General features: G+C 59.0%; 5 protein-coding genes across 5 annotated transcripts in view; 1 reads left to right on the forward strand and 4 right to left on the reverse strand.

Moving 5' to 3' along the window:
• Positions 1-472, reverse strand: part of CHLRE_04g224700v5 (uncharacterized protein) — a 10,735-nt gene extending 10,263 nt beyond the window's left edge. Inside the window, exons 1-2 of the mRNA XM_043061965.1 lie at positions 202-472; positions 69-102 (exon numbers count right to left, since the gene is read on the reverse strand). Of these exons, the coding sequence (XP_042925317.1) occupies positions 69-102; positions 202-304 (137 nt within the window). The 5' untranslated portion in view covers positions 305-472. The remainder of the gene's footprint in view (positions 1-68; positions 103-201) is intronic.
• Positions 473-1,076: 604 nt separating this feature from the next.
• Positions 1,077-4,179, forward strand: CHLRE_04g224750v5 (uncharacterized protein). The gene is made up of 8 exons (XM_043061966.1): positions 1,077-1,541; positions 1,756-1,761; positions 1,910-1,970; positions 2,207-2,345; positions 2,662-2,740; positions 3,136-3,240; positions 3,445-3,506; positions 3,659-4,179. The coding sequence occupies exons 1-8, from the start codon at positions 1,428-1,430 to the stop codon at positions 3,747-3,749; spliced, it is 657 nt and encodes a 218-aa protein (XP_042925318.1). The 5' UTR covers positions 1,077-1,427; the 3' UTR covers positions 3,750-4,179.
• A 44-nt stretch (positions 4,180-4,223) lies between these two features.
• On the reverse strand, positions 4,224-7,313 carry CHLRE_04g224800v5 (uncharacterized protein). The gene is made up of 5 exons (XM_001692260.2): positions 7,138-7,313; positions 6,372-6,494; positions 5,974-6,194; positions 5,683-5,787; positions 4,224-5,406 (listed from the first exon to the last, which is right to left on the reverse strand). Exons 1-5 carry the CDS (start codon positions 7,193-7,195, stop codon positions 5,254-5,256), a joined length of 660 nt encoding a protein of 219 aa, XP_001692312.1. The 5' UTR covers positions 7,196-7,313; the 3' UTR covers positions 4,224-5,253.
• Positions 7,314-8,869: 1,556 nt separating this feature from the next.
• On the reverse strand, positions 8,870-12,083 carry CHLRE_04g224826v5 (uncharacterized protein). The gene has a single exon (XM_043061967.1). The coding sequence runs from the start codon at positions 11,960-11,962 to the stop codon at positions 11,771-11,773; it is 192 nt and encodes a 63-aa protein (XP_042925319.1). The 5' UTR covers positions 11,963-12,083; the 3' UTR covers positions 8,870-11,770.
• A 54-nt stretch (positions 12,084-12,137) lies between these two features.
• CHLRE_04g224850v5 (uncharacterized protein) lies at positions 12,138-14,743 on the reverse strand. The gene is made up of 2 exons (XM_043061968.1): positions 14,165-14,743; positions 12,138-14,075 (listed from the first exon to the last, which is right to left on the reverse strand). The coding sequence occupies exons 1-2, from the start codon at positions 14,267-14,269 to the stop codon at positions 12,255-12,257; spliced, it is 1,926 nt and encodes a 641-aa protein (XP_042925320.1). The 5' UTR covers positions 14,270-14,743; the 3' UTR covers positions 12,138-12,254.
• Positions 14,744-15,903: the final 1,160 nt, after the last annotated feature.

Genomic DNA, 15,903 nt, shown 5'->3' on the forward strand with positions numbered 1-15,903 from the left:
TGTTATACCGACGCAACGGTGCAGGCGGCTGCGGACAGCCGCAGAAAACACAGTGTGGCCACGCTCACCCATAATACGCCAGGCGCTCACAGAACTCATTGCCTGTGAGTCAGGGGCGGGAATGCGGGAGCGGTCGCGCAAAAAGCGGACGTCAAAAATGGACATACACGTGCCGAACCGGATCCGGCGCCTCGGACTCACCCAGAATGAAAGGGCAAACCGTCAGAAGAGTAGATTTCTTAGGGGCCGGCTTCTCTATCAGGGGCAGAGCCTGGTCGCCCTCCCCGTCTCGCCGTCTTGACATTCTTGAAAGCTCACTGTCGCTCCCGCTCCCGCTCCGGTTTCACAAATTGGACAATGAAGCTGAAATGCGTTAATGACACGTCTATCGACACCCTAGATTTTCGTGTTTGTCGCCGAACGGCATTTGCAAGCAGTCTCAGGTTGGTACCTAACCAAAAGACCACAGGAGTGGTGCTTTAAATTCGATGAAGCGGTGATGTGATTCTCTTATGCAGGTCGGCCCACAGGCGGGGCTCATGCACGGGGCTCATGTGCGCCTCATCGCAGGTGAAAGCGCGGGAGGGTCGGCATAGAGGATTGACGGGAATTGGAAATGCGGGAGATGTAAATGGCTGAAGGAGTCGAGTGGTAGCTCGCAGGGCGTCGGGAAAGCCCTGGGGAGCACCTTACGGCAGAAGGACACGAGTGGGCAGCCCCAAGACGCGCTCCAGCCAGCCAGCTAGCCCGTGTGGAGAAGCAAGTCCCAAAATTGCTTCTAATGCGCAAAGCAAGCTTCTGCCATCTGGGTGGCTCTCCGGGAACATGTGTAGCAACGCAGGACGGGAACATTGGCCAAGGCAAGCCGTGACCGGGCCCGGCAGCTGATGAGGACACAGCAGTGCATCCAGTTGCAAAAGATAGCCAAGGGGCCTGATGTGCGGGCAGAGTCAGTGGAACGGGGGGGGGGTCGGGGCTGGCCAACAACCATCCCATGGCACGCGTACGACATGGCACGGAATTCAACGCGGAGCCCACTCTGGACCCCAGCGCAACGTTCTTGCACATATCTCCCTCGAATAACTTGCTGCATTTAATAGTCTCTCTGGACCCAGAGAGCTGTGCTGGCTTCTTGAACGCGTTGACCTTCGCGAAAGGCTCTGACTGACGCTTGTTACATTCAACAAAGGGCCCGCTGCGTCATTGACATTACAATATACTAGTTTGACGACGCTCTCGCCTCCCTCCGTAGACATAGGCGGAATTTGCATCAGTGGGGGCCAAGCAGGAGACCGGCTCCCGAACTCCACGCACAGGCTTTCTAACTTTTGCTGTTGGCCAGCCCAGACAGCAGCTACCTTTGCCTTCCTGCCGCTCTCGGCGGTTCAGGCCATCACTCCGACCTTCCTTGAGCAAGGGAACAGCAAATGCCGCTGATTTACAGCTCGGTCTCGCAAGGGACCGTAACGTTGGCAGAATATGCGGCGTTTAGTGGAAATTTTGGGGCTGTCGCCAAAGACTACCTGGAGAAGGCCGGGAAGGTGAGCGTAAAGGGCAAGCGGTCTGAACAAGCCCAATGCACTTGCCGGCGTTTGCGCCAAGGACTGCGGAGCGCATGGCATGTAGTCTGCGTGCTGAGGGGGTGTTCGGGGCAAGCGCAGCAACATCCAGCCAGCAATCCGCCGAACGACTCTGACCCTGAACCTCCCGCCTGCCTCTGCCACCATTCCCGCCAACTTGCTTGACATCATGCAGAATGAGGTGAGATCTGGCAGGCCTTTGGAAGGCGTAGGGTTGCACCGCAGGGACCGGCGTGGGCTTTGAGGGTGGTGGGGTTGGCAGGTGACGCGTGCTACTACGCGTGTGCGCATCCCTCACGCCAACCCACATTCAACGTCGGGCTCTGCAGGGCAAGTTCACCTTCAACGTGGACGGCCACACCTTCAACTTCCTCAACCGCGGCGGATTCAGTGAGTCGTGTGACACTGCAGCGATACCGTGTGATACCGGGCAGGGCTTAGCCAGGATTACGCTCCTCTGCACCCGCTCTGCCGACACCAGCTGCCGCCCCACCACCACCACCACCACCACCACCACCACTAGCAGCCGCACCCAAACCGGTCCTGCGTGCCCGCCATAGCTGAGCTCTGCCCCTGTCCCTGCCCCTGCTCACAACCCTCTATCCCACGCCTCCACCCCTGCACAGCCTACCTGGTGGTTGCTGATGAGGCGTACGGGCGAGCCATCCCCAGCGCCTTCCTGGACAAGATGGCCTCAGAGTTTGCCATGAAGTTCGCAGACAAAGCCGCGGGCGCCAAGGAGGGCGGCCTCAACGGCTCGTTCGGGTGAGATGGGGATGCGGTCACATGGGAGGGGATCTGGGGATGAGGGTAGGGCAGTGGGGGTAGGGGGTGGGTAGTTTCCGGAGCGGGGGGGGGGGGGTGAGGATGAGGCTGGGCCAGGAGGGGGGCGAGAGAGGGTAGGAAGGAGGCACACGGAGCATGCGGAAGCAAGGGCCAGGGCGGAATGCCCAATGAATATGAGGGGGGCCAGCTTGCCGGTTGAATGGCATGGCAAGCGCATGTGCTCAGGCACGCTTCCGCAAAACCCCTCACCCCGCTGCCGTCGTTGGTTTCTGTCTACATCTTGGCGCCCCCGCAGCAAGCAGCTCAAGTCAATGATGGAGCACGCGACGCAGTACCCGGAGGAGTACTCCAAGGTGGCGTCCGTGCAGAAGAAGGTGAGGGGGGGGGGCCAGGCAGCAGCTGCTGGGGAGGCAGGCGGGGAGGTCATGGAAGCTGGAACTGGGCCGGCTGCAAGGAACGCCTTTGGGAAGGGGGGCTGCATACCGGTGGGGGTCGGAGTTCATGTTGCAGATGTGTCTGCTCAAGCGGGTGTGGGCCAATACGGTAGGTGACGATGTGGCCTAAGTATGGGAACGCGGGTCTGGGGCTATGTTGCCACGTTGTCCGCCGGCCGCACCAGACCATGTCAGACCTGGCGATGGGCCGCGGTACTGGGTCGGGCGGGCGCTGCCCTGTCCCGCTGTGCGTCCTGAGCCGGGTCGTGTCAGGCTGCGCACACATCACGCTGCTGTCTCGTAACAGATGTGAGCTATGTGTGTGTCGTTCCCAGGTGGATGAGGTGAAGGGCATCATGACGGAGAACATCGAGAAGGTGCTGGCGCGCGGCGAGAAGCTGGAGCTGCTGACCGACAAGACCGAGAACCTCATGAACGAGGTGCGGTTTGGGGGATGCGTGCTGTAACAGGGTGGTGTTGGATTTGCATCTTCCGCGGTATGGCGCGTACGGATGTGGAGTGCATGGCGGGTAGGGATCGGGTGTGTCGGGCACTGGGCACCGAAGCGTGCAGCCGGGGGCAGTTACCTCGGGTGCTGCCAGCCACAGAAACCAACCCGCGCGCCTGGAACAACCGCCATGCAGGCCGACCGCTTCCAGCGGACAGGCCGCACGTTGCGCCGCAAGATGTGGTGGCAGAACTGCAAGTGAGTGGCCCCTTCATATTCTCTTCTAATCCCAAGCCGCGAAGCGTGTGCGCCCCGGTGCTGCTGCGTCGGGTTGTTGTACGGGCCGTTTGACACTACGCATGCTCCACACCAAAACGGGCATTGAGACAACCTTCACTGCCGGGCCGCAGGATGAAGATCGTGGTGGCTCTGGCGGTCATCCTGCTGGCGGTGGTCATCTTCCTGCTGGTCTGCTTCTCGGGCGGCAACTGCCTCAAGTAAACGGCTCATTCGTGATACTTGCCTTGCAAGGCTTGGGGCGCGCGTGTCCTGCGTGCTGGAGAGGGGCGCTGGACGGCGGTCACGGCGATTTGCATGCTGCCGCCGTTGGCGATCACGGCGGTTTGCCCGCTTGGTGAATGGTGATAACGGGTTCGTGATGCGCGCCAGTTAGCTGCGCAGTAAATAGTGTCTGGCCAAGCCAAATGGAGATACCAGTGGGGGCATTCGGTGGGTGAAACGGCGGCATAGCGTTGGCTCCATGTGTGGTGTTTCGAGGGCGCTAGGGTTGGCGAGCGCGCTGTTTCGTGGAACTGGTGCGGATGAGGCTCTTTCAAAGGAAAGCTCGATATGTGGGTGCAATGGGACACGGCAAGGGAAGCAAGTTCGCAAAAGACGGGACGCTTTGACGGGAATGTAAGACCCCGCACTTGTCAGCCCCGTCCACCCTTTCGTGTCTTCTGAAGCATGCTGGCACTGATTGCAGTTTTACATTGCATTCTCACTTTCCAACAATGTGCGCACTTACTGAGTTACTGTGGGCGTTGTCACTTTCCAAGTGAGGTCAAGCCCATGTGCTGCGCGTCTGCGTCTCCGCGCTCTTTCCAAGCCCGTGTACAACATGCGGCAGGCATGGCCCCGTCCTGTACCTGGCATTCGCAGCGTGATCCGCTTCATAGTCCACGGGACTACACCAACCTGCACCTTGCCCTGTCCCATCTCACCGCTTCTTAGTCCGCGCCATGCGCGCATTTGTGGTAGGGGCCCAGCCTTTGGGATCCATCCCACCACCAGCCGTACAAATCCTAATCCAGGCTAACACGGCACATGGGATGAAGACCACTGCAACGCATAGCACTGTCCATGGAAAGGCCGTAAACAGCCTTGGACTTTTACGGCACCCTATGTTGTCAGCCCCCCCCCCCCCCGACACACAATGGACCAATACAGGAGATGGCATTAAGATGTACTGGGGTGAGGCGTAAATGCGCCACACCATACACGTGTACGCACAATCTGCAATACCTTGATATAGATTCGAGCATGAATGTTCCGAGAGGTTCAAGTTCACAAGGCAAGACGACACTGCAACATACATCGCTGCATCAGTCGTCACACGCACGCACACACACACACACACACGTGCGCTTTTCACAGTCTGCCGCAACACTTCCTAGCCCCGTCCACACTGGTGCCGCGTGTCGCAAGGCACAGCTGTGAAACCCACACCCCAAACTACTTGAGCCAACTGAAGTACGGTACCCTCTGTCCCCACACATCGCCATAAGTGCAGTCCCGACACGCCTCGGCGCGGAATTCCTGGGGCTTGGACCTCATATCGGAGGGCGATCATGCCACACATTGTGCCCATGGCCCTGGCCGCACCAGCCCCACCCTGCACTTGCCGGCGGGTGCCGAAGCCCTCCACAAGCTGTCCCCGGCACACAGCGCTGCCCATCATCAGAAAGAAACATGCTCCTTCTTGACTGGCCTCAATTCCCCATGTTCACTTGAGGCAGTTGCCGCCCGAGAAGCAGACCAGCAGGAAGATGACCACCGCCAGCAGGATGACCGCAAGGGCCACCACGATCTTCATCTTGCAGTTCTGCCACCACAGCTTCCGCTTCACGCGCACCGCGCCGTCGCGGAAGCGGTCGGCCTGTGGCGCGCGGTCATTTGGGTCGGGCGAGGGCTTGTTGATTGCAGGGTCACACGTGACACGGCGGCCAGAGCAGTGTGGTGCGGCGCAACGGCCAGAAGGATGCCGCTCTGTCCACACTCATCCACAGCGGCTCTGGCTTACGCGCGGCGCCCTTCCGCTGTTCCGCACGCGGGAGCCCTCCCTCCCTCCCTGACACGCACGCACATCCACACATCCACGCAGCCCATATGGAAGTTTCCCAACCTGTTACACATGCACAAATCTTGCCCGCACCTCCGCCATGAGGTCCTCGGTCTTCTCCTGTATCTGCTCCAGCTTCTCGCCGCGCTTCAAAACCGCGTCGATGTTGTCAACCATGACCGCCTTCGCCTCGTCAACCTGCAGGCACACGCACACAGATAGAACCACCGAAGAAGCCAATAGACAGCCATTTTAAGTGTAAAGTGATGGTCGCTGTGGGTCGTTATGCATATGGTGATAAGGCATAGGGCCACATGCCGTAGCCGGCGCAGGCGTAACAGCCCTGGGCTTGCACCAGTCTGCACTCTGCAGCTCCCCCCGCACCTTCTTTTGCACGGCCGCGACCTTGGAGAACTCCTCCGGGTGCTGCGTGGCGTTCTCCGTCAACTGCTTAAGCTGCTTGCCGAATGTGGCGTTCAGCGAGCCGGCCGCCGCGCCCAGCTGCAGCCCGGCGCCGTACTTGGCCCGGAACTCTGCCTCCACTTTGTCCAGGAAGGCGGAGGGCAGCGCCACGCCGCTGTCCACACTGGCTATCACCAGATAGGCTGGGGGAGAGGGAGCGGCAGCGGTGGGTTGGGGTGGGAGAGGAGAGGTGGGATGGAGGGGAGGGAGAGGAGGGCATGAGATGGAGATCAGTGCCCAGTGAGTGCTCACTGAGTGCTCACTGAGTGCTGCTGCCATCAATCAGAGATTCATCGGTTGCGCATGAGGCTTAGACTCACTGAATCCGCCGCGATTGAGGAAGTTCAGGGAGTGGCCATCAACCTCGTATCGGCTCTTGCCCTCCAGCTTGGTGGCTTTGTCCAGATAATCGCGAGCAACCACCGCAAAGTTGCCTTGGAAGCCTGAGTTGTGATAAAGATGCCGTCAAGAGAGTGAGGCGCAGTAAGGCTACGTCACGGCGCGTGGCGCGCAGGAATACAGGGCTATGTGGCCGTGTGGGTGTGTCGGGCGTGTGGCACCTTGCAGGATGGACATGATACCGTAAGTCCGCGTAGGTTGGTGTAGTGCTGCAATAGTTCTGGGTAGGCGTGAGCGCAGGCGCAATGCATGACGTGTTTGGTTGCATGTTTGCGGTCTCCGGGGCCCACTGTAGGGATGCTGCCTAGGCTTGCTATCTACAAATTGCGGAGCGTGCTATGTGGCAGTTTGGACAAGGCATCGTAGCGGGGTTGCGATGTGGTATGCGCCTGATCCGGCAGCTGCAATGGAATACAGAGAAGTCCAACGCCACGGATATTACATAGACCGGTACGTAGGGGGCGCCGGGCTACATGGGGGTTCGACAGGGGAGCAGGGCGCGTACGCAGGGGTGCCTGCGTGCCGCCTGGTTCTACGGCACCCACGCAGCTTCCGCAGCATCCCAGCCCGCGACAGCCCCAACCCGTTGCTCAGCGCTAACTTGTTTTGTCGACCAAAAAGGTGCTCCTAGCGCAGCGTCGCTCGCGAAGCTCCCGCACACGCTTCGCGACCGAATGCTTCTCTCACCCGCATACTCCGCGAGCGCCACAGAGCCCTGGCATACGCTTACATATACTAGCGGCATGATAGTGATGGACTGTCTACGGTGTGCCGATGGGTTTAAAACATACGGCTGCTGTCTTCAATCGTCGGGTGCGGTCAACTTGCGCTTTGTCGACGCCTGACAAGGTCTGTTAATGGTCAAGCATCACACAATTATCAGTGCTTTCCGAATAAATAACAATAAATAGGGGCGGGCTGCTGCCGGCACATTCGCAGGTGGGCTCCATAGATGGCAGCTTCTGGCAGCCGCCCGAACAGGGCCCATGCATCCCTGGCCGTCTCGGCGTCTCGCCCGCACTCCTCAAATCTGCGCGCCTGCACCATGCTCCATGACTACTACGTCGGGAAATTGGATCCTGGCCCTGCCTGGCCCTGGAAGTCTCAGCTAATCATACGGTTATTGACGAGTGTTGACGAGGAACTAATGCGTACGGTTTCACCCGCAACGGATTAGGCGGTTGGGCCGTGGGTTGGGCCGTGGGTTGGGCCTCGGTGGCAGGTCCTAGAGCCGCCAGGACGTGTTTGGGCGCAGGTCAATGCACACGCTCCACGAGTGTGTATCGAAATCCCAATCTCAAATCGAACGTAGGGCGCTTGTGCACAACAACGGGAGTACGTGATAGGATAGGACGCGCCAGGGCAGGGGCCTCTGTGCTGGTTGAGTGCTTATTCCATTGGCGTCAGTACTAGCCGGCGTAGGCGTGCTCGCGTTGCATAGCATTGCGGCAACACACTTCTCGGAACCTCCACCTCTGATATCGGTATGCTTTAATGCTCTTATCGACGTGCGTTGCGGAACTAATGCGTACGCCAGGGGGGGGGTAGGAAACAAAGTGCCAGACCCCATGCCCCGAAATCCCCCGGGACCCCCCTTGAGGGGACGACCGACCCCCTGACGGACAAAACCTTGTTGTTCAGGGGTTAAAACCCCTCCATTTAATACCAAAGTGGTGTCAATGGACTCCTCTTGACGAGCACTATCACTCCGTGTCATCAGCGGTCCTGTTCTGAGACTTCAGTCACCGGCGGGATCCTATCCATGGAAATCGCCTCGACCCACACCACCCCGCGCTCAACTCTCTGCCGCGTGACGAATGGACAATGTGCATTGGCAGCCTTGTTAGATGTGAACTCGTGCGCACCAGCGCTTCAGAGCCCAGCTGTGTCAGTGCGCATGTGTTGAATGTGGAGACATGTCCCGACATGTCCACGCCCGGACGCGCAACTTAGCCCTCCCACGTTTTGTTTGTGCTTATTACGTCATAACGTGCACATATGAGCCTCGTACTGCAGCGTTTGGCCCCTATTTCTGCTTGTGGGGCGCTTCCCGAAATCCGCCAGGATGGGCTCCCGAAACCCGACGGACCCCCAGGGATGAGGACCGACCCCCCAACTTTGGCGGCCCAGAACTTTCTCACCAGACACCCCCTTAAAAAACTAAAAGTACGTGCATAATGCTCTCCTAAAGCTCTGTAATTTTGAGCATGGGGTAAGAATCTGAGCTTTCTACCCCCCCCCTGCGTACGCCAGGGTTGCCCATATTGCAATGAATGCGTTGTCTCAACCCTTTCCCACACCCCTGTGGACGACAGTGTGCCTGTGTGCCTGTTGACCAAACTGACTTCTGAAGTGGGATGATGGGTTTCCCGTTAACCCGCTTGTGAGGGCTCAGCAGCTGATGACGCGCAGGGCATGGTAGCAACGTTTGTTACAGCACCCTCTCTGTCCGCTCATTCCGTGTCCAGCCGGTACCAATCAAGGCTCTCACGGTCTCGCCATCGCCGCGTCCTGTGCAGAAGAAGTCCTTGCCTCCTCGAAGCTGACACCGATATAATCGCACCCACGCTACGTTCACACATCCGACAGTAATCACGCTGGTTGCAAATAGGCCAGGGCAACCTGAGACTCGACGCGTCCCATACCGATCTGCATAATCCACCGCAGTTGGACCGATCCACAGTAGGGGCGTCGGGCCACATGCCTCTGCTTCTCCCACACGGCATCACACTCACCTAATACATAGTATAGAGGATGAACGGCATGTTCTATTGTCGTGTGAAGCTTACACGAGTACTAGAGTGACGTATGAACTCAAAATCGCTATGAAAATTGGCTTGCTGCTTACGTGATATCTGGTCTAAACGATACGACACATCCCCTGCCCACCGACCCACCCACACCCACCCACACACGCACCTCCACCTAATGCGTGATTACGGATGTGATGCCGCCACGAGCCTTTGCATCTCCGTGCTTTTCTCCGCAAGATGGTGATATTTGTCCCGTGCACACCATGCCAGCCGTCAGAATGCAGCACCAAGCACAGGTCTCAATAGGTTGGCGCGTCCGTAAGGATACATGGCTGGTTGGCAACGCCCCATTCACGTAGCTTTAGGACATTGCGACATCAACTTGAGTTGTACGCGGCCGCATTCGTGCCCCCCCTACATGTGAGGTTACGTTCGTAACCATACTGATAGTCGGTAATACCCCATCTCGCGCACTCAACGCTCTTTATTATATTCGACACCGCTGTGAACCCTCCCCCCAACCACGTCTCCCGGTACCTTCAGGCTAGATACAACCGCTGGTCCCCTCAACGCTCAATCCGCCACGTCAGCTGCCTCCTGATACCGATCGCGCAAGCACGTACGCACGCTTACCACCTGTGACTACATGGTAGCTCCTCCGATTGTAAATAATTTAGTACAGAAACTCTTCATAGTAAGTCAAATCGTGCGCGTACGTACGCTTTAGTAATGCATGATTATAACAACACACGCGCACGCGCTGATGCGCACGAGCCCGCCGCTCTTCTTGGCAGCGCCAAGACAGACACAAGGCGTGCTACCCTCTGGCTCGCAGGGGAGCAACCGGCGGCCCCGCAACCGCCGAATCTACTATTGCAAGTACACGTGTAAGCGGGTCCTGCGCAATCGCATGGATAATGGGTCGAGGGGCCAAGCCGTGGGTGGGGCCCCACCTTGCGCGCGCCATGCACGCCCCACGTGGCCCCAAGAAATACGGGATTCCTCTGCATGCAGGCGAACTTCGGCCGTGCGCTTGGTAGCACAAACACGCAGACAACACGCACCACCACATACAGATGATACCGCATACGCATGTTCCTCAAAAGCAAATCCCGCACTTCATACCCAAACGGCCATGCGTGTTTGCTGTCTATCCGCCAGCCATGTGTGTGGTTCGTACCTGCCACGAAACACACACGCGGGTCAGCTAGACACGCTAGCTCAGTGCGCCGGCCTCCTGCTAACTACATTGATGCAACAACAAGCAGGTGGCGCCGCCGCATGCAACCCTTGCCTTTGCATGAGCCCCCTGGCAAAGGTTCCACGAACAAAAACAGGGCAATGCGATGAAAATGATAGGTAGGACAGCTTAATACGTGCGACGACCAGTACATTAATACTTCACGTCCTCCCGGCACTCCCGGAATAAGCCAAAACGTGCGGACCCACTTCCGATTCGGTCCCGGCTGATATTCAGTCTCGGCAATCAACAAAGAGCATCCGTTGCGTTGTACACGCCAGCAGCGACACCGTGGCGCATCACGAGCCCGAAGAGAATGCAGTACCGAAGCCATTTAAAAGCTTGCACTGACCTAAGTATTCATTACCAGTCCAGCGAGAGCTGCCGGCAACCGTGGGCGCATGCAGCAGCACATGCAGCAGGCTGCATGACCAAGCACGCGCCAAAACACATTTATGCACCCCCAAGCCACAAAAACGGCATGCGCCCACGTATTACGCTTCGGTCCATTCCATGGTGGTTGTTAGTGTCATCGCCCGTACCACATCACATACCACATCACATACCCTTACGCCCAGTCCAAACCTTACAACGCACGGGCGCAAGCGGACAAACTTAACCCTTCCAGACACACAGTCCCGCCGCCCCAATGAATCTTTTTGCTACTACGGCACCGCCCCTTGCTGCTTAACGTCACACCAGCCACGAGTGCATCCACAAATGGCCCAACAACGCTTGCCCCCTCCTGAGCAGTGGACTGCGGCACCCACCCACCAACCCCCACTGCGAGCAGGAGTTCTTCAATTCCTCCCTTCCATTGTAGCCCCAGTGCAAAACACGGGACCCAAAACGCAGACATCCCGCCGCGCATGCATTTCACATGCCCCTTGCACGGGCCCAGCGTACGCACACAGCACCCATAGGCACTTTCATGCTGCGCGCATGCATGGCCCTGCGTCGACTGTACAAAGAGCTCACAATGCGGCCACGATTTTACCTACCCCGTACTCATACATTACGGTAGTACCAAAACCCTCAGATTTAGACAGCCTCGCACGGCATTGTTGCTATAGCTTCGAGTCTGACATGTCCCGAACGCAAAAATACGCACCGCTTAGTCCCAGCCGTCTATGCCGCAGATAACGAAGCGCCGCGGACAAGTAGGCGTCAAGAAGGTAGGACTGTTTGCTTCAACACACTTGCAGCTTAGTGGCTGAAATCACCAATGCGCGGGCAACCGCATGCGGCCAGATCGCACACGTGTAAAGGCCGCCTGCGGTGCCTGCCGCAGCAGTCAAACTCATTGCTCAATTTGGCACAGTAAGCATTAGCCCCCCAGACTGCAAATTACCTGAGGCTGCCCACTGCGCGTGCTCCAATTCCAGGCCACACCTCGCACGACTCCGCATTCCTCACACGAAACTGCAGGCCGATACTGCGCACGCACCCACCACAGCGCCCCCGCCCCCACCTGCCAAACCAACACCACGCCCACATACGCAGCAGGCAGGCGAGGCATTGACAACCAAGCATCAACCAACACGCAACCCAGCACAGTAGTCTCGCACACGAGCACCCCGCCAGGCCGTCGCCACGACACACACCAACAACAGCTCGCTTCACGGCAACAACCCGATCTCATACATTCCACCCCTGCACTCCATACATGCCGGGGCCAGCGGCTGCAATACCTCAACCATTTGACCTCCAGACCATTGGCCCGGACCTCCCCAATACTCAATCTCTGCAACCAAGCACCGCCAAGTAAGGTTTTGCCGCCGCAAGGGCGCCGCCGCGCCGCCGCCAAGGGCTCAATCCTCGTGGAACAACTGCGCCCACGGGTCACATGCCGCGTCAGCCTGGAACTCGAAACCGCCACATGGATCCATCGGGGCCGCATCCTTGGAATCCAGATCTAGCATTAATGCGGCGGCCGAGATGGGGTCATACTCCGGTACCGTGCAACCACCACCAGCCGCCGCGGCGGGCGCCGCCGCCGCCGTGGGGGGCGGGGCCATGGCTGGGAGGGCCGGCGCGGATGCGGCCATGTTGAACGCAGCAGTGCTTGCGCCGGAAGCCACAGCCTGCATCGGCATCGGCGTCGGCATCACGGCGAGCTGCATGGCCTGTAGCTGTGCCACCACGCTGGGGTTTGAGAAGTAGCTCCCGGTGAAGGTGTAGGGGTGCAGTGACGCAGTGGAGGCGAGGCCAGCCGCCAGCGGCGCGAAAGTTGCAGCACCGGTGGCGCGGGAGGCGGCGGCAGCGGAGGTGGCGGCGGCGCCTGGTGCTACCAGTGCAGCTGCTGTCGCCGCCGTGCTGCGTCTGGCCTGCAGGACGCGGGGCTGCCCCTGGCCGTGATCGTGGTGCACGTGCCAACGGCGGGTGGCCGTGGTAGCCGCGCCTGCGCCTGCGCCTGCGCCGGCCGAGGCTGCGGCTGCGACCGTGGGTGTCGGGACCAGCGTCGGCCCCGCATGCGCGGCGCGACTGGTCTTGCGCTTCTTGGCAGGTGTCGCCGTGGACATCCTGGATGTCATCGATGGCATTGACTGCATCGACACCAGTGGCACCACCGGCACCATCGACGCGTGATTGCTGTGGGCAACGCAACCACCAGTTCCGAGCAGGTACTGCGGCTGCGGCGGCTGCGGCTGCGGCAGCATTGGCGGCGGCGGCACCAAAGCGCAGGGCGCAGAGGAGAGCGACAGTGACGGCGATGGCGAGGTTGGGGAAGACAGGCTGATGCCCGACGCGACGCCCCTGCCGCTCGAGTAGAGCAAAGCCGCCGGCTCGAATCCACTGCTCGTGGAGGAGCAAAGGCCGGCTGCGGTGCCGCTGCTTTGGCGGCCAAAGCTGGCGGCGCCGAAGGAAGACGAAACGCTCAGTGGCGGTTGGTCGATCAACTCCAGCATGGCCGGTTGCTGAAAGGCCACCGCAGCCGCCGGCGTCGCCGCTGCGGAGGAGGCTGCACTGCTGGGCGCCGCGGTCAGCGGCGGAAGCGGCGGCAGTAGGGGCCGCGTCTGCTGTTGTTGCGGGTGCTGGGGGTAGGCCGCCGGGCTGAACACGCTGGCGCGCGGCGGCTTGGGCGCACGGCCGCTGCTGATTGTGGTCATGGTTGTGGTTGTGGTGTCCACCGTAATTCCGCTTTGGCTGCGTGTGATGCCGTGCGCGGGGCTGCAGGGGATCGTCGTCAGCGAGCTGCAGGGGTGGAGCCCGAGGCTGCGGGCGGAGGACGGCAAGCGCCGCAGCCCGTCGGGGCCCTCCTCCGACGCGCCCAGGCTCACGCTCGCGGCGGCCGGCGAATGGCTGCAACCAAACAGCATGCTGCTTTGGGATCGGCTGGAAGACGTGGAGGGTGCCGAGGCCAGGGGTGCGGCGGCGGCAGGTGGTGTTGCGACACCCCGCTCGGCTGTCTTTGCGAGGTGGGACGCCGGTACACCCTGAACGCGCGCCGAGGGCACTTCGCTCGCCGCAGTGTTTCCAAGCGCCATTTTGTCAGAGTTGTAAAGGGGCCCGGCTTGCGCTGTGGACGCCGTCGGCGGCTGCAAAACCATTGCCGACGAGTGGACGCGAGGTCGTTTCCCAGCGCGAAGCGCCTCGAGTGCGCCTCCAATCTCTTGAGTTAGCATTACCGACTGCACAGGCAGCACGGAATAATGTATGGGCCGCTCGCGCAGGTACACGCGGAACATTTGCTCCAGTGAGCTGCCCTGTCTCAACTCACCGCTTGCAGCATCTCCTGTATGTGTGTCTGCATTCCTACTGACAGCTCGAGCTGCTGACGCGTCTGCTCTTTCATGACTTGCAAGACTTTGTCTTTCGTAGCCATTTTCTGCTGGCTCTTTAGAAAATTTGAAAGTTAGCTGCCTTTTATTACTCGCATGTCAATGTGAGCAGTAGCGTCGGCGGCTGTGGAAACAAAGGAAATGCTGTAGAGCCCAGTCGAGCCACTTCTCAGTAGTACCGGTTTTCACAATGAGTCAGGACGCGACGGCCAGGGTGAACACTACTCCTTACAGCAGCGTCAGTGTGTTCTCCTGATACAAAGTGGACTGTCCAGTCACTTCCACCAAGCGATCCAGTCGGACTTTCAAGGCAACGACATGCCCGCAACGTTATAACGCTGCATATTTCTATAAGCTCATTATATAATTACAATTTAGAACAACAACGACACCTAAGCTGGGTTTCCGGGGTGGTCGGCCGACTTCGTATACAGTGGGGAACTTCCATCCTCGATCCCAATCAATCGCTGACACAAGCCGGCCGGGTAAGGGATTGGCCGTCAGTTGTCTTATATCGTTAATAGCGGTGAAGCGAGCATAGCGGCTTGGCTTAAAGACGCGTCGGGGCCTGACTGCCACAGCAGGATGGGGGAAGGCATGCCGGGGACACGTATGCATTGCACGTTATGTGCAGTGCCAGTCAAGAGCATCAGTGATGGGCATGCACACCACGCACCTGACCCATACAAGGTTTCTTTGGAGATAGAGATAAACACTGCCCCCTTCCCGACAGGCCCAACACTGCAAGCAACGCATCCCTCACGAATGTCTCCCTCACGGCAGGTGTGATGAACCGTTATCGGTGGGATAAAGATATCCCGGTATGAATCGTAACAACTTAAATATGAGGACCAGAGTACGGACATCGGGACCGTGTCAAACCCGAGAGCCGTTACACGGGGTGCGAGGGGTAATGACCCCGCCGTACGTAACTATAAGTACTGAAGGTAACGATGCTCGTTACATACCTCCCTCCCTAAATGGTTGGTCGTCCCGACAACCAATCAACCACAGCGTACCGCCATCGTGCGCGAGAGCACGTGGGAAAGCAGGGCCTCAGGTGCCCCACTGGTCACTACTGGGTGGGCGAGGAGCACAGAGAAGCGCACAGGCGCTGACACATTACGGCCGTGTTTCGTAACAGAGTGTGGCGTAGACTGGGCCGGGGTAGCCACAGCAGCCTTTTTCTTACGGGACTTAACAATGGGCTTTGGAGCGTCCTCCGAGGTCGAGTTTTTAGCCCAATACTCGCGCAGCAAATCAGCGCAGTTGGTAAGGTTGGGTTCCGGCTCCCAAGAGTCGAACTCACTGCCTTGACCCTTCCAACGCAACAAGTAGTAGCGGTGTGTGCTACGTCCCCGTTTAAGCACCTTGTGCTTCTGTATGGACTCAACCTCATACTCAATTTCGCCATCTACAATCTCTGGGGATTGCGGCGGAAGTGTGTCCTTGCCCGCGCGGTAAGGCTTTAGCAGCGAGACATGGAACACATTGTGCATACGCACACCGGTCGGTAGGTCCAGGGCATACGCAACTGGATTAATGACCTTGTGGACATAAAAGGGACCAATAAAACGCGGAAGCAGCTTACGTGGACCTTTAAGGCGCATGTTGCGTGTCGACAAGAGCACGCGATCTCCCACCGATAGGGTCCGCTCAGAACGCTTCTCATCCGCAT

This window comes from Chlamydomonas reinhardtii, chromosome 4, assembly GCF_000002595.2.
Source record: "Chlamydomonas reinhardtii strain CC-503 cw92 mt+ chromosome 4, whole genome shotgun sequence".
Taxonomy (NCBI): domain Eukaryota; kingdom Viridiplantae; phylum Chlorophyta; class Chlorophyceae; order Chlamydomonadales; family Chlamydomonadaceae; genus Chlamydomonas; species Chlamydomonas reinhardtii.

Coding starts and splice junctions, on each gene's coding strand:
- CHLRE_04g224750v5 (XM_043061966.1), top strand. CDS start 1,428: ATGCCGCTGATTTACAGCTCGGTCTCGCAAGGGACCGTAACGTTGGCA. Junction 2,346..2,661: donor GGCCTCAACGGCTCGTTCGG/GTGAGATGGGGA, acceptor GCGCCCCCGCAG/CAAGCAGCTCAAGTCAATGA. Junction 3,241..3,444: donor CCGAGAACCTCATGAACGAG/GTGCGGTTTGGG, acceptor ACCGCCATGCAG/GCCGACCGCTTCCAGCGGAC.
- CHLRE_04g224800v5 (XM_001692260.2), bottom strand. CDS start 7,195: ATGCCGCTAGTATATGTAAGCGTATGCCAGGGCTCTGTGGCGCTCGCG. Junction 6,195..6,371: donor CCTCAATCGCGGCGGATTCA/GTGAGTCTAAGC, acceptor CCTCTCCCCCAG/CCTATCTGGTGATAGCCAGT. Junction 5,407..5,682: donor CCGAGGACCTCATGGCGGAG/GTGCGGGCAAGA, acceptor CGCGCGCCACAG/GCCGACCGCTTCCGCGACGG.
- CHLRE_04g224826v5 (XM_043061967.1), bottom strand. CDS start 11,962: ATGCCTCGCCTGCCTGCTGCGTATGTGGGCGTGGTGTTGGTTTGGCAG.
- CHLRE_04g224850v5 (XM_043061968.1), bottom strand. CDS start 14,269: ATGGCTACGAAAGACAAAGTCTTGCAAGTCATGAAAGAGCAGACGCGT. Junction 14,076..14,164: donor TACAGGAGATGCTGCAAGCG/GTGAGTTGAGAC, acceptor CTGCCTGTGCAG/TCGGTAATGCTAACTCAAGA.